At 37.9% G+C, this 25,281-nt stretch overlaps 1 protein-coding gene across 3 annotated transcripts in view; it reads left to right on the top strand.

The window, feature by feature from the left end:
- The window catches only part of CAMKMT (calmodulin-lysine N-methyltransferase), a 420,894-nt gene that overhangs the window by 359,149 nt on the left and 36,464 nt on the right, over nucleotides 1-25,281 (top strand). For all 3 annotated transcript variants that reach the window (XM_032177969.2, XM_058429111.1, XM_058429110.1), the window contains one exon: nucleotides 5,047-5,113. In XM_032177969.2, coding sequence (XP_032033860.1) covers nucleotides 5,047-5,113 — 67 coding nt within the window. The remainder of the gene's footprint in view (nucleotides 1-5,046; nucleotides 5,114-25,281) is intronic.

Here is a 25,281-nt window from a genome sequence, read left to right as displayed (position 1 = left end):
GTATCAAATGGATTGCCTATGTCTTCTTGAGTTTTCCAACTTGACTCTGAAAAGCTAGATGTTGATTTGAGATTTATTAAACAGAGATATCTGGAAAGATATTAAGACTTGAGGTAAATATTTTTAAGTCACAAATATTTTCTTAGATTCATGGGTAGTTTTCCCTAAGGTCTCCTTGGTCCTTAAATTGCATTGCTGAGTCTACGAACTCAAAGCCTCCACACCTGAGAGCTGCTCTTCCCTACAGATGCCATTTTATCTGTATCCCAAGAGAACAAAGGATAAATTAGAAATGGGATCATTTGGTTTGTCCAGTTCTCAAATTTATTCTAAAATAGTGTGAAACATGTTCCTTTTCTTTTTTTTTGGCAATGCCCCTTTAGTGTCAAGAAAGAAATCTTCAACTGCCCACATATAATAATTACTCCATAAGGTTTGTAGCTTGTGATAACAGTGACCTAGGAATAGGAGAGAGACATGGTATACTGAGTTATTATTGATGCTAAGCCTCTTCTAAATCATAATGAATAAAAGTAGAACTCCTGAAGGTGAGTAACCCTCTCTGGCTACAATCATTAATGTGCCCAGCACAAGCACCCTGCCTTAGTAAACATCTAGCAGTTCTACGCAGAAAATTCCAATGTTTGGTGACCCATTTCTCTGTAAGCATCTTATCCCCATAGTATGCACAGTGTGGGTCATGATCTTGAACTTAGGATTCTCCAAAAATGGGTAAATCCACTGTGCTTTTTAAAGGAGACACCCCTGGTTTACCATTATTTTTATTTAATACAATCCCTGACTTGAGTCAACTAATAAGTGAAGCTTCGTGTGGGCTGTGCAGCCTGTACCATAGATGGCTGACAACACGGAAATACCGGGCCATCTTCCTGTGTCCAGCCTTCTTCTTCCAACGCTGGCTGTACTTCCATCTACTGATGAGTCATAAGTAAACTCTATGTGCCTCACATTGGGTAGCAGCGCAACAAATATGTATTTTTTGGAATTAAATTAAAATTAATTCAACCAATATTAATGGCATGTCATTACAGGTGCTAAAGATACAATAGTAAACAAGATAGATCTAGTACCTATCCTTGTGGGACACAGATTTTGCCTTGGCTAGAATACATTTATACACATGAAGGGCAGAAGTTCTTTGATAACTTTGGTTATTTAAATTCTACAGTATAAATGTTCACATAATTAATTCTAACTGTTTTTCTTCTCCTTTTTGTGGAGAATGAGGTCTTGCTATGTTGCCCAGGCAGTCTTGAACTTCTGGGCTCAAGCTATCCTCCTCCTCCTGCCCCCACATCCCTAAGTGTTGGGATTACAGGCGTGAGCCACTGTGCCCGGTTCACGTAATTAATTCTAAGCAGCAGGGAAAGAAAATAAAGTATGACTGCCAAACCTCATGTTAGTTACTTTACCAGCCTCTTCATCCTACCAAGGCCTTTGCCTGAATTATACACTAAGATAATGAATTGACATGAATTGGGCACCTACTGTGTGCCAGGCCCATCACACGTGATACTCCATTAAACCTAACAAATAGGTATCATTATTTCTGTTTTAGAGACGGAGCTCAGAGAGATTAATTTACCCCAGGACACACAGCCACGAAGTATCAGAACCAGCACTAGAAGCCAGGTTCATTTGACTTCAAAGCTTATGTTTTTTCGACTTAAACCATTCTGGTTCACCAAAAACTAAAATGATTTGGTGAACGTCATCTTGCATTTCCTTACCATGCTCTGGAAATTAAGGCCTCTCATCCATAAACATAACAATTGGCATTGCTAACAGAGTTTACAGTACCTTTATGGTATCTTCTCAATTCATGTGAGTAATAAGCACATTTAAGAATATTTTGCAGCCTTAAATTAGCAAATATTGCCACATTAAGCATTAAAAAAAAAAAACCTTGAGAGATCAAAATGAATAGGGTTTATATTATAATCTCATGGTTTCCTACCCTCATTTTTGGTATTCCAGCGAAAATAAAGATAACATAAACCAAGAAAGTGGTGCTTTGTGAATCACAGTGTTATTATTTTTAAAATATTTTCTTGCTTAAAGAACATGCCAACTCTCAAAATGTATCTATAACTACTGATAAATAATTGCTAATTGCAGGAGGAGGCTGATATTTTTAACAATATGATACATACATGTAACATGTATATAATTTGTTTAAATTACTATTTTATAAAAATATTTTTTAAGAATAAAAGTCAACTGAAACAAAATCGAGATGGAGCCCTACCTCTGAACAGGGCTTTATTTGAGAAGAAAACTTGGAGATAGAATTCTGGTTTCTTTTTAGCCACAAACATATATCCTGTAGCTCTGGAAGTCCAGATGCCTAGACAAGGGGATTGGAGGCAATTACTCTGTATTCATTTAATCAGAAATCACATTAAGGCTTTCTTTGCACCCAGTCCCTCCCACTGAAGTCCTCCAGAAGGTGGGTGTGGCTCAGAGAACACGATTTGGCCCGTTGTGTTGAACACTATCCTGGACATATTGACTCAATGTGATTGGATTTCCTTTATCACCCTGAGGTGACACAGAAGAATGATAAAATCTATTATTGGACACAGTGCCATCCAGAAGAACCATCAAAATCTGACCTAAAGTAAAGGGTGGGGAGCAGGATATCTCAATTTGTCTCTTTAGGTAATACTTTAATATACTATTGACATTTTTTCTTCTCATGCTCATTTTAATATTTAAAAAAACCTCTTAAACCACAAAACTTATTTCCCGTCCAGTTCTAAAAATAAAGCAGCCTAAATACTGCTGCCGATTTTTTTATTTAAAAAATTGCTTCTAGAATATAAATACATATGTTTGCTTCAGCCTGACCACCTGGAGTCACAGGTTTATAAATTGTATAAAAGTATATAGTGTTAAGATGTTTACTAAAAATTATTAATATGTTTTCTGAGTTATATAATTTAACTTCCCTGAGACTATTTTATAAAAAGTATTACCTCCACTAACAAAATAATATGTTTTGCTTGCTAGATTAGTCATGTACTCATACGACTCTACAGGTGTACTGGGCACATTATGGCATGCGGTTGGATGCCATGGAAACTCTAAGGAGGGTGTGGCCAGAGTGTGGGGGAACTTAATCAAAAACAGTTGTCAGTTGACTCTTTACTAATTTTGTTCTTCTCAGAATAAAGATGTCAGCTGTCCTTTTCTGCAAGACATTTCATTTAGAAGACTTTCCTGAAATACTTTCTTCCTGAAATAGACAGAACTGTAGGCCGATGTGTCATTTTAGTTAATCAAAACAAGTAGGCAAATTAGTCTCTTTTACTTTTTTAATGAATGTAATTTAACGGTATTTAATTTGCATACAGGAAAGTTCACCCAGGAAAAAAAAAAGTCTGCATTATAGCACTTTTGTAAACCTCAACAAAGCCCTTCATTAGCAGACCTAATTGATTTTTCCTACCCACCCCTGGGGGAAGAAAGCTATCACAGTACCTGCTTATTCACTCAGAGAAGAAATGGGTGTGCCTGGTGGTTCAAGCAGAGATTTGGGTTAAAAAGTCCTGTGGCTCTGTTTTTGCAGGGAGATCTTGGTCAATGCTTGCTTTGAGCATTCAGGAAATTTGTTTTTCTGAGCAATAGGAGAACATCGCTTGTCTGCTTGGTGTCCTCCCCATGGGCCCAATTTAGTTCAACTTGCAGCCTTCACTGGAATTATTTTATTTCTTGTTTATTTAAACCTGCCTTATTCCAAAAGAGGGATTTTGAGGCTTCTTACAGTGACACATAGAATATACCATATAAAATGAATGGGAAAGTGAGGGCAGTTGGAAATTGGAAAGCCAGGAAAATATGATGAAGCCAGGAATAGAGGTCAGTAGAGAAAACATATGCAACAGGGTCTCTTGTGGTTGTTGGAGTTAGGCCACACATTTGGCTCTGAGTTGCACAGGTGCTGGAGCAAAGAAAAAGAGGATCAACTCTAAGAGTTACAGTGCCGGGAAGTGGAAGCAACATCCCTTGATCTGCAGACCAGCCTTTCCTCATGCTGAAACCTGACAATTTTTTCCAATGGGCCCTTGTAAATATGGCGCTGGGTGATGTAATGAACCAGCTCCTGGAAACATGTCTTCCATAAATGTGGCTTTTTTGTACAAGTCCTTCCATGCCAAAGGCCATAGCATAAGTCTGTAAAGACAGTTCTTCAGGGGACTTTTCACCCAACTGACTTTCTTCAGTAATTCATTTTCTCTCAAATATTCTCCAAGATTTTCTTCATCTTTTTCTTCTCACTTCCTCCCAAGTCTCATCCTGCTGCTCCTCTCCACCCCTCCCTAGTAGCATTTAGGAGATTGGAAATACTTCACACTGGAAAGTCTCAGGAGACTGACATTGCCCTCCCTGCTGACAGAGAGGCTTGCCTTTGGACTCCTTGCCCTTTTAAGCAAGTAGGACATGGCACCTATGGGACAGTCATTTCCCACCAGCACTCATAACTCTGGGGCTTGCCATGATGATCCATCTCAGGTGATAAAATGCAGCCCAGGGAAGTAAAAGAGCTTGCCTGTGGCAAGTCAGCATCTTGCTTCACACACCACATACAGCTCTTCTCCTTTCACTGTGCTCATCCCATCTATGATAAAAAGATCGGCCAGGCACAGTGGCTCACACCTGTAATCCCAGTGTTTTGGGAAACTGAGACAGGTGGATTACCTGAGGTCAGGAGTTCAAGACCAGCCTGGCCAACATGGTGAAGCCCCATCTCTACTAAAGATACAAAAATTAGCTAGGTGTGGTGGCTCATGCCTTTAGTCCCAGTTACTAGGGAGGTTGAGGTGGGAGGATCACTGGAACCCAGGAGGTAGAGGGTGCAGAGAGCCGAGATCACGCCACTGCACTCCAGCCTGGGCAACAGAGTGAGACCCTGTCTCAAAAAAAAATCAATAAATAAAAGATAACTGTTTCTGGACCTTTTTTTTTTTTTTTTTTTGGTCAGTTCAGAATCACTGCAGATGTTTTCTTAACTGTGTCCTGTAGATGTGCAAGACATCATCACAAGGAATCAGAAGGCTGGTGTGTTTAAGACCCAGAAAATATCGAGCTGGTAAGATACCTTTCTGCATTAAAAAATTCCCATTGAAATTGCTTTTCTTGATACTATGGATGGTTATTAAAAATAATAACAGCTAACATTTATTGAGCACCTACTGTGTGTCAGGCACTGTGTTTTAAGCACTTTACAAGTGTTGTCTCATTTAATGCTCACTGGAATACTATGAGGCACACAGACACTCTCATTACCTCCAATTAATAGATGAGAAAACAAGATAAGTATATTAAACACTGGGTTGGGGCTGATTTATGATTATACAGTATGAGGTTGGGAGAAGTCAGGCCTGGGAACTCCTTAAATGGCTCTCTTCCAGTGAGTCTCAGCCTAGGAGCAGTTTTGCCCCCAAGGGTACTTTTGGCATTCCCTGGAGACATTCTTTTATTGTCATGACTTGGTAGGAGAGCAGGGACTGTTGCTACTGGCATCTAGTGGTAGCGACCAGGGATTCCACTGAACATCCTATGTTGCTTAGGACACCCCCATACAACAAAGAAACATCTGGCCCAGAATGTCAATAGTGCCATCACTGAGAAACCCTGCTCTGTTCCATGATTTTAAAATAGTCTAGGTGTCCATTCACTTTTAGATTCTGTTAATTCTCATGCAAACTAGGAGGAATGCTTGCTCTTAACCAAAACAATGGTGTGTTCTGTGATGCTACATTTTATTTTTGCCCTGTTGGTAATGGATCTAGAGAAGTGAGTAATCATTTCATAGTTTTCACATGAAATAGCTGTATTTGTGCATTTTTTCTCATTCATTTAACCACAGACTTCATTAGAATAACTCTCTGTTAAATTAATTGTTTTCTTTATTACTGTGAAGCTGTCATCCTTTGGTATTTTGAATTTTCCCTAAGGTGAAGACACTTTCCCACCCCAACTTCCCAGTTTGATTTTTTTTTTAATTAGTTATATAAACTACTCGTTAACAGACAAAGCCTACAGACTGATTTCTCTTGGACACACCCACGGTACAGCCTCGGCGGCCAGTGGTCTTGGTGTGCTGGCTTCGGACACGAAAATAGCTACAATGCTTAAAAACCAAAGTGATGACACATACTGGTGTGAGGCTATGGAATAGCAATAATTTTTTTCTCTTATATTAATTGGTGAATGTAATGAAGTGTCCATATGTGTATTTTGAAATCCTGCTTAAAATGTTGGGAGTAGGCTGGTGGCACAGGGGACAGCATGTTCTGTGTTTCTCATATAAATGAACAAACCACTTCTGTTTCCCAGAAAACCTGGGGTAGGTTGAGAGAAAGAGAAAGGGTCTGACATTACCTGTGGGGTCCTCATTGTTAGGACAGCCTTTCCTTCACAGTGCAGACAGCCTTACCCTTCTGGAGAGGACTTCATTTTTGGACATGATTTTCAACCTGGTCTTTTAGTTATCAATCAAAAGTGCATTTTCTATGTTGTCCTCATTTACATTTGTTTAATGTTTAAGGTCATTCGTGACCATTTGAGTGTATTTCAGCATATGGAATCAGGGAATAATAGATTTCAGCTTCATGCTGTGAAGAGAGATTGTGTTTTTACAAGACATGATGTTGTTTACTGGGTGTTAATAATCACTAATTAATAAACATATCTAGACTTCTAAAATGTTGCATTTTGAGGAATAAAAATGTCAAGTGTTTAACTTATGGAGTGCAATAGTATTTTCTGTCATCTCTTCATAAAATAATTAAGTTACATAAACAAGCAAAATGTCATTGTTCAACAAAGGACATATACCAAATGCTTAATACATGGCCTTTGTTTCTGTTTTTCTGTTCTCAAAAATGCTATTTCTAGATATATTGTTCTGATATGTACCTGGACATATAGACTACATGTCAATAATAATCATATAGAAACCTCCAAGATGAGGGTGGGTTTTTTGTCCTCTTTATCTCATACGGTTTCTTTTCTTTTGACCCCTGCAAGCATTTTGTTCGAAGTCTACTAAAGCACTTTCTAGAGAACAGGTAGATGAGTTAGTCCTTGAAATGCCTTGATCTTATATTAAGGAGTGACTTGATCACTTAACTGTCAAGAAGCTAAGAGAAACGGCCAACCACTGATGTAATAATCAGTATTCTCCTTCCATCCACTGCTTTCCCACCCATAACCAGTACAATGTGATGAAAGTATTAGTTCCATGAGAGAAGAAATAAAAGGAAGCCATTCACAAAAGAGCTAAGATAGAGTTCAATAATCTTTTTTAGTGCCTCAATGCATATGCAGAATTTCTCCTCCAAATTGGAGGTGTGGAATAACAATAGCGACAGATAACTAAGAGGTATTTACCATAGTTGTAAAGCCCACACGTGAGCCAAATATTTCTGCTATTAAATAGCACTTCAAAGCTTGACATGAAGTTTGTAACAGCTGAATGTCTCTTGTGACTTCATTTGCAAAGCAGATGTATAAGCTGAAAGGAAAGTCGTGATATGAGAACTATGAGCCTAAGAAATGGTATTTAAAAAAAAAAAAAACAAGCTGCCCAGAAATTTGACTGGCACCCAAGCTCCTGTTCCCACTACTCCAATGATGTCCTCAGTAACTACCAGCGTTTCTCCTGCTACCAACCTCTTCCTACCTCTTACACAGGGGCAGACCGAGGTTGTGTGGGGCCTGAAACTTATTTTGAGAGCCCACTTAGGAAGAATAAATTCTATTATACCTTACTTTGATAAATTTTACAGAAATATATGACCATGTGAACACACTACTAGGACTTCTCCCAGGGCCTTGGAAGGGGCCTTACAAGAGGCTCTGATGCTGAACCTTCATTAGCTTCACAGTCAATCCACCTCTGCTCTCATAAGCACCATCATCCTTGCCTAGAGTAACTCTTCTCTTAGCTACCAAACTTTCCTGCTCCCTCTATCCATTTTAGTCATAGTCTGATTATAACTAAATGTGAAAGACATGTTGGTGAAAGTCTGGAAGCCTTAGCCCTGGCTACATCTAAGATCCACATATATGAAGCATTATATTCATTACATCTCAGCTTAATGCAGTCATTTGGTTTATTTGTTGTCCATCCATGCAGCCATCCATTCACTTAACAAATATGTCCAAAGTACTCTGCTTTTGAGAATATAAATATGCAGTTATCAAAAATAATTCTTGAACAAAGGAAACCATGCTACTAAATATAGCTAGAGATTGATGAAAGAGCAAGGATATTTACAGTATCTCAATTGTTGGGTTTATCTGAAGCTGTCTTCAAAATTGTGAATGTTTAACAAAGAACCATTTGGAGCTTTTGATGTCTACGTATTTCTAGGTCTTCCAGAATTAGTGAATAGCATCATTCTCTGGTTAATATTAGTTGACAGTTACTAAAAAATCTATTAAATTTACCCTGCTGTGATGATGTAAGTAAGTTTCACTTAAGAGTGTATGTATCTTTGTGTGAAAGTTGCTAGTGAATTCAGGCTTATGACCTTTATTATTCTTTGATAAACCATGAATTTTAGTAAACTATGGAATTCATGTTAAGACTTTTTTTATAACCCAAACTTTACCTTTATGTGGGCCCCCAAGATTGGTTATTGGTCCCATTGCCCTATTGCTTTTTAAAGATTTATGCCTCCTCTGAGACTCAGTTTCCTTTAGAAGTTAAAATGGGGATGTGGAAAATGATTTTTGAAAGATACGTTCTGACCAAGTGGAATCCAGTGGCTGATTTTCCTGGGCCTTCTGCAGTCTGCCCTTATATCCACATCTCATCTAGCTGCTGCCTCCTCTTTTGGTCACCGAGGCCTTCTCACTTGCCTCCGACAGATATGATCTCTCCATCTCTAGTCTTTGCCATTCTTGTTTCCCTCCTCTTCTCCATCTAAATCCTTCTGTCTAGGATGGCTCCACTGCCATTTTCCCCTTGCCTTCTCGGCCTACCCTAATCTTTTTAATTTCTGCTGCCCTTAGAATAGTACCACAGTTGAACATGGCATAGTCTCTTTTTGTTCAAAGCATGTTGGCTTTGTTTGCGTGTTCACTGGTTTTTCTACTTGTTGATGAATATTTTGACCACCTTCTGTTTGCCAAGTCCTATTCTAGATGCTAGAGATGGAGTGGTAAACAAGATGGAAAAGGCCATGCCTTCTTGGATTTTATGTCCTAGGGAGGGAAACAGATCATTTTCTTGAAGGCAAGAATTCTGCTTAATATGTTTTTGTACTCCCTGAAGCAATTAGTGCACTTTATCCTCGGTGTATGAAAGCTTTTAAAATTGGTATTTAGAGAACATTTTGAAAGACATGAATCCATAAGGCTTATGGAACCAAACCATTTTTAGTAGAGGAAAGTCAAGCTCTAGAGAGTCAGACATCCGTTTCTACGTCAGATAGCTGACTTTCATTTCAGTGTTGGCCTCTTCTCAGGCATGCGCATGTAGTGTCTTAGACGAACTGACAGTGTGAGTAGGCACTCATCTGTTCTTCGTCAGGTTGAAGAGGAAGGTTAGTAGAAGGTAACTGAGATAAGGAAGCTGAAGGCTCTCTTTAAGAAATTTTCTGATAAGATATACCTGTTAGTGAGTTTTGCTAGAATTACAGTAACAGAATCCTGAAGACCACTGAGAATTCTAGAGATGCCACACTCCTGTTTCCTTCTGCTGCTATCTTGGCTATGACAAAATGAAATTATCTTGTGTACTTTCTGTTACTAACATAACACTGTTGATTTGCTTAACAAGCTTATAGACGGGCTCATATCCCTACTATTTAGTGTTTTGCACTGAAGACACCAACTCCCATAAGAACGTTAGCCAGTTCAGCTATTTTGATAGAGTTATCCTTTTTGTATTAAAATGAGCCAGATTTTAAAATAGGAGGATGCTGTATTTTTAGGGACCTCTTAAACTACAGTCAATTAAAAATTAAGGCCTTTTATTTTAGAATAACATTGTATTGATTCTTTAGATTTGCCCACTTCTACTTTTTACCAAGGTCAAAATCTCACTACCAAAAATAGGCCAGGTTCTGTATTGATAGCTAGGTATGCAAGTCAGACTACTGTATTCTCTGTGAAAATGTCTTCTGGTTTTAAGAGAGAAATCCTTCTCCCTTCACAGAATTTTATATCACAGAAGTTACATATCAATAAAAATATTTTTATTTTCAAAGGAGTTCTTCACTTAAAAATAGAACAATCTTAAAAAAATTTTTTAGAGAATGGCCACATGATAAATCATTGTTAAACAATCATTTATTTTTTACCTTCATAATGGGCATTAGTTTGTTTTCAATATTTTGCTATTATAAGCTGCTTCAGTGAGACACATCTTTACATAAATTATACATTTGCAAGTGTGTCTACACAACAAATTTTCAGAAGTGGATTGTGTCTATTTGCACAACCCTACCAAACTGCATTTTTGTCACTATAACTTTGTAATATATTTTCATATTTCATATTTACCAAGACTTGACATTTTAAAAACTTGGAGTCTTTCTATGCAAGAACAGGTGTTCACTTTTTAAGTTTTTAAAGGTGTTTCACTAGCATTTTTATTTCTCTTATTTTTAGAAACTTTTTGTTGGTCTTACAAATAGGATTTTTTCTTCCATTATATTTTCTACTTCCACTATGTTTTACTATGGGGTTTGGTATAGTAAATGTTTAGTCACCTCAGTGGGTTATTGTTTTGAATATTTTGCAGGTTTATCCTCTTGAGTTTTCCAAACAATCACATCATCTGCAAATGATGACAATTGTAACTTCTTTCTAATTCTCATACCTCCTTTTTCTGTCTCTTGTATAATTTTATTGGATAAAAATTTCCACCATGATTATTAAATAATAGGCATCTTTGAGTCTGATTTTGTTGGGAATCTACTAATTTTTCACCACTAAGTATGCATTAGCCTTTGAGTTGAGATATATATGATATTTTTTATCTTCTTAAAATTTCTTAAGAGATGTTATCACAAGTAAATATGGAACTTTAGCAGATACCTTTTCAGCATCTATGGAGATGTTCAAATTGCTTTCCCTATTTTATTTGTAACTATGACAAATTATATCAAAAGGTTTCCTAATATTAAAACATCCCTGCATTTCTAGTAGTTACTTGGTCACAGTGTCTTAATTCTTCTTTTAATACGCTTCTGTGTTCTAATAACAAATTATCTGAGATTTTTAAAAATTACAACTTTATTGAGATATAATTCACTTACTATACAAGTCACCCACTGAAAGCATATATAATTAAATGGCTTTTAGTGTATTCACAGAGTTGTGCAAGCATCACAATCATTTTAGAATATTTTCATCACCCCCAAAAGAAAGCTCATACTTGGCCAGATGTGCTGGTTCACACCTATCATCCCAGCACTTTGGGGTGCCAAGGTGGGAGGGTTGCTTGAGCCCAGGAGTTTGAAATCAGCCTGGGAGTTTGAAATTAGCCTGGGCAACATAGTGAAACCCCATCTATTGAAAAGAAGAGGAGAGGAGAGGGGAGGGGAGGGGAGAGAAGGGGAGGCCCTCATACTCATGCCCCTTCCTCACTCCTCCTCCCTTCCAGGGCTAGGCAACCACTAATCTATGTTCTGTTGCTATGCCTTTGCTTATTCTGGACATTTCACATAAATGGAACTGTATAATATGTGGTCTTGCACATCTGGAATCTATCGCTTAAAATCGTGTTTTTAAGGTTATTCATGTGTAGCATATATCAGGGCATTTTTGGTACTATTCCATTGTATGGATAGACCACACTTTATCCACTCATCAGCTGATGGACATTTGAGATGTTTCCTTTTTCTTTTTTTTTTTTTTTTTTCTATTCTGGATAATGCTGCTATGAACATTTGTGTACACATTTTTGTGACAAGTTTCATTTCTCTTGGGTTTATATGGTCACATGGTAACTATATTTAACCTTTTGAGGACCTGCCAGACTATTTTTCAAACTGGCTGAACCACTTTAAATTTTCTACCAAAAAGTATATGATGTTTTCTGAGCTGCTTGCATTGATATTCATCAGTAAAATTGGTCCAGAATTTTCTTTATTGTGCAATCTTTGTCTGATTTTAAATAGCACTGACATAATAGCTATTTAAAAGGATTTGGAAGTTTTTCTTGTCTTTTGAACCACCTCTTAGCGGGTTGCCCTACACTGCTACCATAATTCTAGATCAGAACAATTTTTACCCCATTATTTTGTATGTGATATTTGGAGATATAGTGGCAAGAAAGAACTAAATTACATTAGAAAATGCACTGCACTTGAAAGTATGTAAGTTTAAAACATAAAAAAGAAAGAAAAATAAATGAGAACACCAAAAAGCAATAAATAATTTTGTGATTTCATCTGAGATGGTATATAATTGTAATTTCTAGTCCATTCATTCTAATATTTTGTTGTCACTTTGTTTTGCTACTATGTAAGTTAATCAGCTGTCATAGGATCAGAGATACTTGAAACAGAAAATATAATTAGTAAAATAATTAGTACCTTTCATTTCAAGGTCTTGAAACCTTTTCTAGTCCTCTTTAACCAGTGCAGAATATACTGGTCCCCAACGTGAGGGGGGTCTGAATGTTAGGAAAATATCCCTCTTTTGGACTCTGAAATAAGTTCATTTCTGCTAAATTCCAAACAAAAACACAGAGCTGGGATCAGTTTTAAAGTCAGTCCAGAAAAATGTAAGTGATAAGCTGGAACAACAGTTTTCAAACTTTGTTCTCAGAATCGTTTGTAGAGCTTGTTATGACACATTCTTGATCCCCACACCCTGAGAGACTGAGGCGGGCCTGGGGTTTTGCATTTCTAACAGGTAACTCTGACGTCTGGTCTGGAGCCCTCACGTGGGAACCACCAAACTAGAGTTCTCTCTGAGAGTTTCTCATTCAATTCTGCAGTGTTCCATTGCTTTAAAATTGTTCAAATTTTCTTGCCGGGAGTGGTAGCTCATGCCTGTAGTCCCAGCACTTTGGGAGGCCAAGGTGGGTGGATCACAAAGTTGGGAGTTCAAGACCTGCCTGGCCAACATGGTGAAGCCCCACCTCTACTAAAAACAGAAAAATCAGCCAGGCGTGGCAGCAGGCACCTGTAATCCCAGCTACTTCGGAGGCTGAGGCAGGAGAATTGCTTGAACCTGGGAGGCAGAGGTTGCAGTGAGTGGAGATTGCACCACTGCACTTCAGCCCAGGCGACAGAGCAAGACTCTGTCTCAAAATAAATAAATAAATAAGTAAGTAAGTAAATAAATAATAAAGTTGTTCAGATTTCCATTCTTTGAAGCCACTTCCATTCACTGTATTTTCTTGCTTATTTTATAGATGTTATGCACTTATAAAGAAAGGAAAGGACCTGACTTACAGTCCAGCTCTCTTTTGTCTGGAATGAATTAATCTTGTAGGTCTTCTGAGGTAAACATTTCATTGAGACCTAATTTTACTTCCCCCTCGCCTTTCTCCCAGCCTTATTCCTAATCCAGAAATGTAAAATAATTTTGTTTCATGATAAAATCAACCAAGTTGATCAGATAATCTGTTTCAAGGAATTTATATTTGTGAAATCCTGTTTTGGTTAATCTGTGATGTTGCTTCCTTCTCTGAGATAAGGGAAGTGTTCTTAATCAAGTCTGTCTTCAGGGGAACTGTTACTTCTCTGGAGTGGCACTTTCTTTAAATGCTTGGGACTAAAAAGCCTAGGCCTGTGGCTAAAGAATGTTCTAGCCAGGTGCAGTGGCGTGTGCCTGTAGTCCCAGCTACTACAGACGCTGAGGCAGGAGGATTGCTTGAGGCCAGGAGTTCAAAGCTGTAGTGTGCCATCAACATGCCTGTGAATAGCCACAGTACTCCAGCCTGGGCAACACGGCAAGATCCCCTCTCTTAAAAAATTTTAAAAAGAATATTCTAAATGTAAATTCATATAGGTAGAGATCTTCTGAAACAAGATTTTCGAAGTGGTTCGTGACCCATCATCGCCTGTGGTGCTAATTTTAAAAACAGGTTTCCAGACATCACATAAACCTTGCTGAAGCAAACTCCATAGAGTTGAGGTTCATTTGAACAACCTGACATTTGAACAATCTGACAGTTCAATCACCTTCTCAGGTGGTTCTAATATATCTGAAGCACAGAGCATGCTTTGAGAAGCCCATTTTATATCCCTGGATTGTTGCTCAGATGAGTAAACTGAAAGCGTGAGAGTGAATCCATGGATAGCCTCTGTTTGTCATTAGAAGAGGCATTTTTTTACTCTCATGTGTGAGCTTTACTCCCCACGTTGGACTCTGAATTTCTATGGTATCATCTTAGTGAAGATGTGACCTCAGTGGAAAGGAGAAAGTTGTATAGATAAGAAAGTAATTCTGATTCGTTTCTTGTCTACATCACAGCTTTTAGGTGTTGGGATTCCACAAGAAGCACATATCGGAGGTGGACAGGCCTGAGGGGATAGTCCAACCACAGTTCTCAACCAGAAGTGGACTGTGTGTCCACCTCTGCACTGTTTGTAATCATATGGGACATTTCTGTTTTATTGTCACCATAGCTAAGTGCTATTATAGTACTGGGAAGAGCAGCGACTGTAAATATTCTGCAATGCAAGGGACAGTTCACCACAATGAAGAACTGTCCTGCTCCTCAAGACTATCCCAGTTGAGAAATACTAGTTCCAGACTAGATGAGAAATGGAGATCCAAAAGTATTGCCGGGATCTCTTTATAGCATTGTCTAGCTTTCTATGTGCGTGTGTGTGTGTGTGTGTGTGTGTGTGTACATGTATGCAGGTGAGTGCTATATCAGTCTTACATACATTCTTCTTTAAATAAGGGCATGGAATTGATTTTTCTAATGAATAAAAGTTTTTTACCTAAAATATTTTACTAAGTTGCTATTCTAGTCCAACTTGTATTATTCAGTTCAGTGCAATGAAATATAATTTAGTGTCTGCTATGTGTAGGTACTATGATGGGCTTTTTATGGGTTATAAAGATTAAGGTGAGGTTTCTGCCTTTAGTAAGCTCAAGAAGTCCAGACAAGAGATGGACACTTCCCCAGCTACCAAGTTACAAGACAGAGTCTGCTCTAATTGAGTTAACCATGCTATGTGAGTTTAAAGAGATCTGCCAATCCAAGGTGGAAGGATCTGAGAAAGCTTCATGAAGGAGGTGGCCCTTGAGCTGTGATTTAGCAAATTAAAGATAATGAAAGGAAAGAAGTTGAAGAGGGCATTCCAGGTATAAAAAGCAGGGAGGAAATAAGACGTAGAAGTAGAAAAGATGTGTCCAGGCAAATTTAGCTATTTGTGATAAATAGAGAGAGGCTAGAGGCAGAAAGACCAGTTAAGAAATCATCACACTGGGGTGAAGGGGGAGATGAATGGGACAGAGCACATGAAGGGACTGCTAAGATTCCAAGAGAAGTTCTATCTCTTTTTTTTTTTCAACTTTTATTTAAGATACAAGGAGTACATGTGCAGATTTGTCAGATGGGAATATTGCATGATGCTGGGATTTGGAGTACGGATCCCATCACCGAGGTAGTGAGCATAGTATCTGATAAGTACTTTTTAAACCCACCCCCCACCCTCTAGTAGTCCTCAGTGTCTGTTGTTCACACACATTTATATCCATGTGTGCTCAATGTTTAGCTCCCACTTATACTTGAGAATACGTGGCATTTGGTTTCCTGTGCCTTTTTGGTAGAATGATTTGTTTTCTTTGGGGTATATACCCAGTAATGGGATTGCTGGGTCGAATGGTTGCTCTGTTTTAAGTTCTTTGAGAAATTTTCAGACAGCTTTCCACAGTGGTTGGACTAATTTACATTCCTGTCAACAGTGTGTAAGCGTTCCCTTTTCTCCACAGCCTCGCCAGCATCTGTTGTATCTTGACCTTTTAAGAATAGCCATTCTGACTGGTGTGAGGTGGTGTCTCATTGTGGTTTTGATTTGCATTTCTCTGGTAATTAGTGATGCTGGCATTTTTTATATGTTTGTTGGCCACTTGGTGTATCTTCTTTTGAGAAGTGTCTGTTCACGTCCTTTGCCCTTTTTAAATGAGGTTATTGTTTTTTGCTTATTAAGTTCCCTAGAGATTCTAGATATTATGCCTTTGTTGGATGCATAGCTTACAAATATGTTCTCCCATTCTGGGGATTGTCCATTTACCCTGTTGGTAGTTTCTTTTGATATACAGAAGCTCTTTCATGTAATCAGGTCGCACTTGTCCATTTTCGTTTTTGTTGCAGTTGCTGTTGGAGACTTAGCCAAAAATTATTTGCCAAGGCCAATGTCAAGAGAGTATTTCCTAGGTTGTTTTCCAGGATTTTTGTAGTTTGAGGTCTTACATTTAAAACTGTAATCCATTTCGATTTAATTTTTGTATATGGTGATAGGTAGGGGTCCAATTTTATTCTTCTGCGTATGGTTAGCCAGTTATCTCAGCACCATTTATTGAACAGGGTGTCCTTTCCCCCTTGCTTGTTTTTGTCAGATTTGTTGAAGATCAGATGGTTGTAGGTGTGTGGCTTTATTTCTGAGCTTTCTATTCTGTTCCATTGGTCTATGTGTCTATTTTTATACCAGTACCAAGCTGTTTTGGTGACTATGGCTTTATAGTATCGCTTGAAGTCAATAGTGTGGTACCTCTGGCTTTGTTCTTTTTGCTCAGGATTGTTTTGGCTATTTGGACTCTTTTTTGGTTCCATATGAATTTTAAAATAGCCTTTTTCTAATTCTGTGAAGAATGCCATTGGTAGTTTGATAGGAATGGCATTGAACCTGTAAATTGCTTTGGGCAGTATGGCCATTTTTACAACATGGATTCTTCTAATCCATGAGCCTGGAAGTTTTCTCCATTTATTTGTGTTGTCTTCGATTTCTTTCAGCAATGTTTTGTAGTTCTCCTTGCAGAGATCTTTTACCTCCTTGGTTAGCTGTATTCCTAGGTATTTGATTTTCTTTGTGGCTAATTTAAGTGGGATTGTGTTCCTGATTTCACTCTCAGCCTGGACATTGTGTAAAGAAATGCTACTGATTGTTGTACATTGATTTTGTATCCTGAAACTTTACTAAAGTCATTTATCAATTCTAGGAACCTTTTGGCAGAGTCTTTAGGATTTTCTAAGTATAGAGTCATATCAACAGCAAAGAGAGATAGTTTGACTTTTTATTTGGATACCTTTTATTTCTTTCTCTTTGCTAATTGTTCTGCCTAGGACTTCTAGTACTATATTGAATAAGAGTTGTGAGACTGGGAATCCTTGTCTTGTTCCAGTTCTCAAGGGAAATGGTTTGAGCTTTTGCCCATTCAGGATGATGTTGGCTATGGGTTTGTCATAGATGGCTCTTATTATTTTGAGGTATGTTCCTTCTATGTTTAGTCTGTTGAAGTTTTTTATCATGAAGGGATGTTGGAGTTTATCAAAAACTTTTTCTACATCTATTTAGATGATCATATGGTTTTTGCTTTTGATTCTGTTTATGTGGTGAACCACATTTATTGATTTACATATGCTTGTTTGTTTTTAGAGACAGGGTTTTACTCTGTCACCCAGGCTGGAGTGCAGTGGTGTGACCATGGCTCACAGCAGCCTCAACCTCCCGGGGTCAAGCAATCCTCCTTCCTCAGCCTCCCAAGTAGATGGGACTATAGGTGTGTGCCACCACACCAGGCTATTTTTTTTTTTATTTTTTTGTAGAGACAGGGTCTAATTTTGCTGCCCAGCCTGGTCTTGAACTCATGGACCCAAGAAATCCTCCTGCCTCAGCCTCCCAAAGTGCTGGGATTACAGGTGTGATCCAGTGCACCCGGCTGTTTTGTGTATGTTGCGCCAGCCTTGCATCCCAGGAATAAAGCCTACTTGATCATGGGGTATTAACTTTTTGATCTGCTGCTAGATTCAATTTGCTAGTATTTTGTTGAGGATTTCTGTGTCTATGGTCGTGAAGGATATTGGTCTGAAGTTTCCTTTTATCATTGTGTCTTTGCCAGAGATTGGTATCAGGCTGATGCTGGCTTCATAGAATGAGTTAGGGAGGAGCCCCTCCTCCTCAATTTTTTGGAATAGTTTCAGTAGGATTAGTATCAGTTCTTCTTTGTATTTCTGGCAGAATTCAGCTGTGAATCCATCTGGTCCAGGGCTTTTTTTTTGTTGTAGGTTATTACTGACTTAATTTCAGAAGTTGATGTTGGTCTATGCAGGGTTCCCATCTCTTCCTGATTCGATCTTGGGAGACTGTGTGCTTCCAGGAATGTATCCATTTCCTCTAGATTTTCTCATTTGTATGCATAGAGTTGTTCATTGTAGTCTCTGAGGATCTTTTATATTTCTGTGGCATCAGTTGTAATGTCACCTATGTTGTTTCTGATTGTGCTTATTTGAATCTTTTATTTCTTTTTCTTTGTTAAGATAGCTAGGGGGTCTATCTTTTTTTTTTTTTTTTTTTTTTGAGAACCAACTCTTGGTTTCATTGATCTTCTGTATGGATTTTCTATTTCTTAATCTGGGTGGTGGTTAGAAGGGTGTTTGCCTGATAATAATTAAGGCATGTACTTATTCCATGTGGTTTACTGTGTCTTATTTCACAATACAACATGTCTTTTGTTTTTTTTAAAAAAAAGCCATTTCAGTAGTACCAGAGAGAGAAAAAGAGGGAGGCCTGGCCTGAATGAGAGTGGAAAATGGTGAGCAAATACGGGGTCATTCCAGAGAAGTGACTGTATGTAGAATGTAAAATAGAGGCAGAGTAAGAGATAGCCGTTTGGCAATTTACCTTTGAGGTGGCAGTAGAACAGATATGTGACAGTAACTACAAGAGGTTAGAAATAAAAGTTCAGATCTCAGAAAAATATTGTGCTAGAAGATTTGGAGATCAAAATCAAGTGATCAGAACATAACTATGGGAATTGGAAAGTCAGAAGAGAAGATGGCCAAGGACAGAATCTTAGAAAATGTCTGTGTGTCAGGAGTAGTAAAAAGAGCCAGAAAGGGATACTAAGAAGGGACTGGAGAGCAAGGCTGATGGCTCAGGGTGGTATGGTATAATACCACTTCTTAATGGAAGAAGTCCAAGAAAGCATTTCAAGGAGAGTGTGGTTGGCTGCTGCAGATTACTGAAGGTAGGTCAGGCAGATTGCAAAGTAGTTCAGTGACTGTTGGAAGAAAGGTCATATCATAAGGGCAGGTGAAGCAATGGGAGTGTCCACTCCCATAAGAATGTTGGTGGCAAAGGGAGAGAAGTTGTTTGTGTGCTAAGGGGAAGCTGAGGTGGAATAGTTGAGCAGGTGATCAGGCAAGCCAGTACAGCCAAGAAAGAAGAAAGAAGTGGAGACAAGAAAGGGAGATATTTGATGAGGCAAAGATCTAGATCAGGGCTTCTCAAAGTGTGACCCCCTGACCAGCACCATCAGCATCAGTTGTATACTTGTTGGAAATGCATATTCCAAGGCCCCACCTCAGACCTACTGAATCAGAAACTCTGGAGTTGAAACTCAGGAATCTGTATTTCAACAGACTGTCTAAGAATTATGATGTATGCCAAAGTTTGAAAACCACTAGGGAAGAGGAAGGGGTGGCTTTATCCAGCACACAGATGGAGAAGTTCTTCTTAATGAGAAGAGTGACCCTACTTCCTTTTAGACAAGAGGAAAGGAGAAAAAGAAGAAGAGGAGAAAGATGGTATCAGACAGATAGCCTCAGGCTTTCTGTAAGGTCACCTGCTGAGAACAAAGACTTGGGATATTTGGGGAGCTTAAAGCGTGAGTGTGTTCATTCCAGCCTCCAAACCCTGGCCTCTTCTTTAGGCTTTGTCTAATATGTCCTCTTGCTTCTTCATTCCCTATCCAGATCCTGCGTGTGAGATCACATGCAGTTCCACCTTCTTCAGGATACCTTCCCCAACTTGTCCAGTCCACAGTGATTGCTCCCTTGGTAGTACCTTACTTACATACGGCCATCTGTAATTCTTTTGTTTCATTTGAATGTCTTGTCTTCTGAATATGACTGTATGTTCCTTTTGACGATTATAATTTTGCTACTCGAGGAACATGTCCTCATTGTACTGCTGCTCACGGCATCCACTGAGCTTTCAATAACATTTATAGATAGCTGACTCCCAAATTAGGAAGTCAACAGATCAATATCCCCTTTCATTCTGAGTTTTCAATTCCAGATTTAGATGGTGTCCTTTTCTCTAAGTGTTTAAAACACTTTCTTAGAGAGGCTTCTACAATATGGAAGTTTAAAACTCTATAAAAGATAAGGAAGAGTGGAGGAGAAAGTGGCAAATAGGAAATCATTTGAAAGAAGAGAAGTGATTCACTGGTTTGGGTAAACACTGTAAATGACTTGAACACTGTAAACACCGTAAATGGGCCTCTACAAGAGTGAGCTGTGCCAACATAGACTTTGAGAAGTGACATACAAGAAACTGTGGGAAAGGAAACTGGAATCCTCTGTAAAGAATGCCTATAATATCCATGCAAAGAACATGGCTGCCTTCCCTACTGCTGGTAAGATAGCTTGTTTTCGAAGTTAATTACATTTAGCAAGCATGATCAAGAATTCTATCAGTGTACTACTTTCACAAATACACAAGAAACTACCTTTTTAACAGCAGAGTTTAAAACCAAGACTCAGCCGGGCACAGTGGCCCACGCCTGTAATCCCAGCAATTTGGGAGGCTGAAGCGGGTGGATCACTTGAGGTCAGAAGTTCGAGACCAGCCTGGCCAACATGGCGAAACCCTGTCTCTACTAAAAGTACAAAAATTAGCCAGGCATGGTAGCACATGCCTGTAATTCCAGCTACTAGGGAGGCTGAGGCAGGAGAATTGCTTGAACCCAGGGGGCAGAGGTTGCAGTGAGCTGAGATTGTGCCACTGCACTCCACCCTGGGCGACAGAGCAAGACTCCATCTCAGAAAACAAACAAACAAAAAACAGGACTCACTCCCCTACAACCAGGAGTCTGAAAATATAAAGGTAAACAAAGAAATACTAAACATGAGAATATGAGAAAATAAATTCTTTAAATCTCTGTAGGGAGAGTTATCTGTGATCACTGCAATGAAATACAAATTAGGGTGAACCCATTTGACATTAGGTTTTATTAGAAACTTGAAACAGAGACTCTGTTTGAGAAATTCTTTTAGTGTGAGTTTTGCATCACAAGGTAAAAATCCTATCAGAAATTGACTTGGTTTTGTTTTTCAGATTGAAACCCCAAACTCAAAGCCAAAATGAAAGGACATAAGTTAGTACAAGAATAAGGGAAGGAAAACTAATATTTCTTGAGCACCTATAATGTGGTTTCATTTACTCCATCTCGTTCAATTCTTAATGAGTCCTGTGATGCAACTCTTACTGTCTCTTTTTTACGGATGAGGGCAATGATACTCAGCATCTCTCATCTTCACTGGCTTGCGTTTGAACTCAGAGCTATCTAGCTACAAAGCCCATGCATTCTTTCTGCTATACTATACCTGTTAAACTTCATAGGTTTGGCATGTCCATAGCCATTACGATTTTTCTTTATTTTTAAAATTAGAGACAGGATCTTGCCTTGTCATCCAGGCTGGAGTACAGTGGCAAGATCATAGTTCACTGCAACCTCAAATTCCTGGACTCAAGTGATCCTCCTGTCTCAGACTCCTGAGTAGCTAGGACAACAGGTACATACCACCACAACTGGCTAATTTTTAATTTTTTTTTTTTTTGTAGAGACAGGGGTCTCGCTATTTTGCTTAGGCTGGTCTCAAACTCTTGGCCTCAAGCAATCCTCCCACCTTGGCCTCTCAAAGTGCTGGGATTACAGGCATCAGCCGTAGTGCCCAGCCAAGATTTTTCTAAAACATGGAGAATTCTATAATGAGTATTGATTTTGTAATATTTCTGCCTACAAAATTATATTTCACTTTGTAATGAATTTTGAATGGAAATAAGATTTTAATATTGTGATGAAATAAAATGGAGAGAATATAGATTTTACTTTGGTGTCAGTGTAATTACAAGCAACATGTTGACATGATATGATGTCCGGTAGAACCATCCTTTACATGTCTTCACACATGAATGTTATGCCTTAGATGGTAAAATTTATATAGGTAAGGGTCCTACTTATATGTGCCCTGCTCTTTTTCAGAAAGCATTTTCTGTTTAGTTTGTTTCAAAAACGGTGTTGTAGCTGGGACTATAGGCACATGTCACCATGCCCAGCTTGGAGTTTTAATTTGAATTTCCCTAGGGACTAATGATGTTGAATATATTTTCACGTACTTATTTGCCATTCACATATCTTCTCTGATGAAATGTCTGTTCAAATGCTTTGCCCATTTTTTTAAAAATTGGGTTGCTTATTTTTCTTATCATTGACATACTCTGGGAGTTCTTTATATATTCTAGATATAAGCTCTATATCAGATACTATATATGATTTGCCATTTTCTCCCAGCCTATAGGATGTCTTCGTTCTCCTCACAGGATCTTTCAAAGTGCAAATGTTTTTAATTTTAGTAAAGTCTAATTTACCAATTTGTTCTTTTAAGGATCATGACTTGTGTGTGTGTCTAAGAAATCTTTGCCTAACTCAAAGTTACAAAGATTTTCTCCTGCATTTTTATCTACAAGTTTTATAGTTTTAGGTTTTACATTTAGGTTTATGATTCATTTTGCATCAATATTTGCGTATGGTGTGAGATATAGATTGAAGTTCTGTTTTTAAAAAATGGAGATTCAGTTGTTAAAACAGCATTTCATCCTTTGCTCACCAAATTGCCTCCATGTACTTAGGTCTTATTTAATTTCTCTCATCCATTGTCAGAATTATCTTTAAGTGTTTCATATTTTTATGCTTTTATAAACAGAATGGTTTTTTAATGCTGTTGTAAACAGTATAAAATTGGAAATTCCAACTTCCAATTATTTGTTGATTTTATGAAGAAATACAACTGATTCTTGTACATTGATCTTATATCCCACAATCCTACTAAACTCACTTATTAGTTCTAGAAGCTTATTTTTGTATATCTCTTTGTACAAAAAGGAACTGTAATCTCCAGTGCAGTGTTGAAGAATGAAAGAAAACATACTTTTCTTATGCCTGATGTTAGGAAGAAAGCATCAGGTCTTTCACCATTAAGTATGATGTTAAACCTATAGGTTTTTCATAGATGACCTTTTTCAGGCCAAAGAATTTCCTTTCTATTTTTAGGTTGCTGAAAGTTTTTAGCAGGAATAGACATTAAACTTTGTCAGAAGCATTTTCTGCCTTTATTGAGATGATCATGTGTATTTTTCTTTTTTGGCTTGCTAAATAATAGATTATATTGATCAATTTTCAAATGTTAAACCAATCTTATATTCTTAAGATAAACCCCACTTGATCATGATGCATTGCCATATGTATGTTCATATGTATATTATGGACAACTTTGGATATGTTGTATTAATATTGCATAAATATTATCCTCTTAATATTTATGGACTCTGTAGTGATGGCACCTCTCTTATTCATGATATTGGTGATTTATATCTTCTCCTTTTTTTCCTGATAAGTCAGGCTAGAGGTTTATCAATTTTATTGATGTCAAAGAATCAGTGTTTGGTTTCATTGATTTTTCTCCATTTTTCTGTTTCCTTTTTTATTCAGTTCTGCTCTAATCTTTATTACTTCTTTTTTTCTGGTTAATTTTAGCTTACTCTTCTTTTTCTTGAATATTTAGCTTGAAATTGAGTTCACTAATTGAGACCTTTCTTTCCTAATATAGGCATTTAGTGCTATCAGTTTCCTCTAAGTACTGCGTTAGTGGCATCCCATAAATTTTGATGTGTTGTATTTTCATTCAACGCAAAATAATTGTCAATTTATGTTTTCACTTATTCTTTGGACCCCAGGTTATTTAGAAGTATATTATTTATTTTCCAAATATTTGAGAATTTTACAGAGATTATTGATTTCTAATTTAGTTCCATTGTGGTCAGGAAGCATTCTTTTTTTTTTTTTTTTTTTTTTTTGAGACAGAGTCTCACTGTGATGCCCAGGCTGGAGTGCAATGGTGCGATCTCAGCTCACTGCAACCTCTGCCTCCTGGGCTCAAGCTATTCTCCTGCTCCAGCCTCCTGAGTGGCTGGGACTACAGGCATGTGCCATCATGCCAGGCTAATTTTTGTATTTTTAGTAGAGATGGGGTTTCACCATATTGGCCAGGCTGGTCTCAAACTTCTGACCTCAAGTGATCCACCCCCTCAGCCTCCCAAAGCGCTAGATTACAGGCATGAGCCACCATGCCCAGCCAGGGAACATATTTTTTGTATAACTAGAATCATTTTAAATTTATTAAGACTTACACTATGACCCAGAATAGGCATATATTGGTAAATGGTCTATTTGAAAAGAACATCTATTCTGCTATCGTTGAGTGTATTCTATAAATATCAATTAAGTCAAGTTATTGATAGTGTTATTTAAGTCATCTATAGCTTTGCTTATTTTCTGTCTACTTGTTCCATCAATTACTGAGAGGGGAGTATTGAAATCTCTGACAATAATTTGGTTTTGTCTGTGTTTTTTTGTAGTTGTACTTCTATCCATTTCAGCTTCATAAATTTGAAGCTCTGTTATTCAATTCATGAATATTTAGAATTGTTATGTCTGCTTCTTGAATTGACCCTTTAACATTGTAAAGTGATCTTCCTTATTCCTAGTACCTTCTTTGCTCTGAAATCTACTATGTCTGGTATGAATATAGACACTCCAGCTTTCTTTTGACTAGTGTTTCTTGGTATATCTTTGTCCGTCTTTTTACTTTTTACTTTTAACCTGGCCATCAAGATGAAACCCCGTCTCTACTGAAAAAAAAAAAAATTAGCCGGGCATGGAGGTTGGTGCCTGTAATTCCAGCTACTTGGGAGGCTGAGACAGGAGAATGGCTTCAACCTGGAGGTGAAGGCCTCAGTGAGCTGAGATCGTGCTACTGCACTCGAGCCTGGGCAACAGAGTGAGACTCTGTCTCAAACAAAACAAAACAAAACAAAACCTTACAGTAGTACACTGCCATTTCTCCCCTGCCAGTCTTTATGCTACTATTGTCCTACTTTGTATCTATACATATATTATCACCCCACAATACTCGTTTGTTTGACCAATTACATTTAAAGAGGTTTAAGTAATAAGAAACAGTCATTATATGTATTTACCTATATA

This window comes from Hylobates moloch, unplaced genomic scaffold (assembly GCF_009828535.3).
Source record: "Hylobates moloch isolate HMO894 unplaced genomic scaffold, HMol_V3 SCAFFOLD_15, whole genome shotgun sequence".
NCBI lineage: Eukaryota > Metazoa > Chordata > Mammalia > Primates > Hylobatidae > Hylobates > Hylobates moloch.
This window is presented reverse-complemented; position numbering and strand designations above follow the sequence as displayed.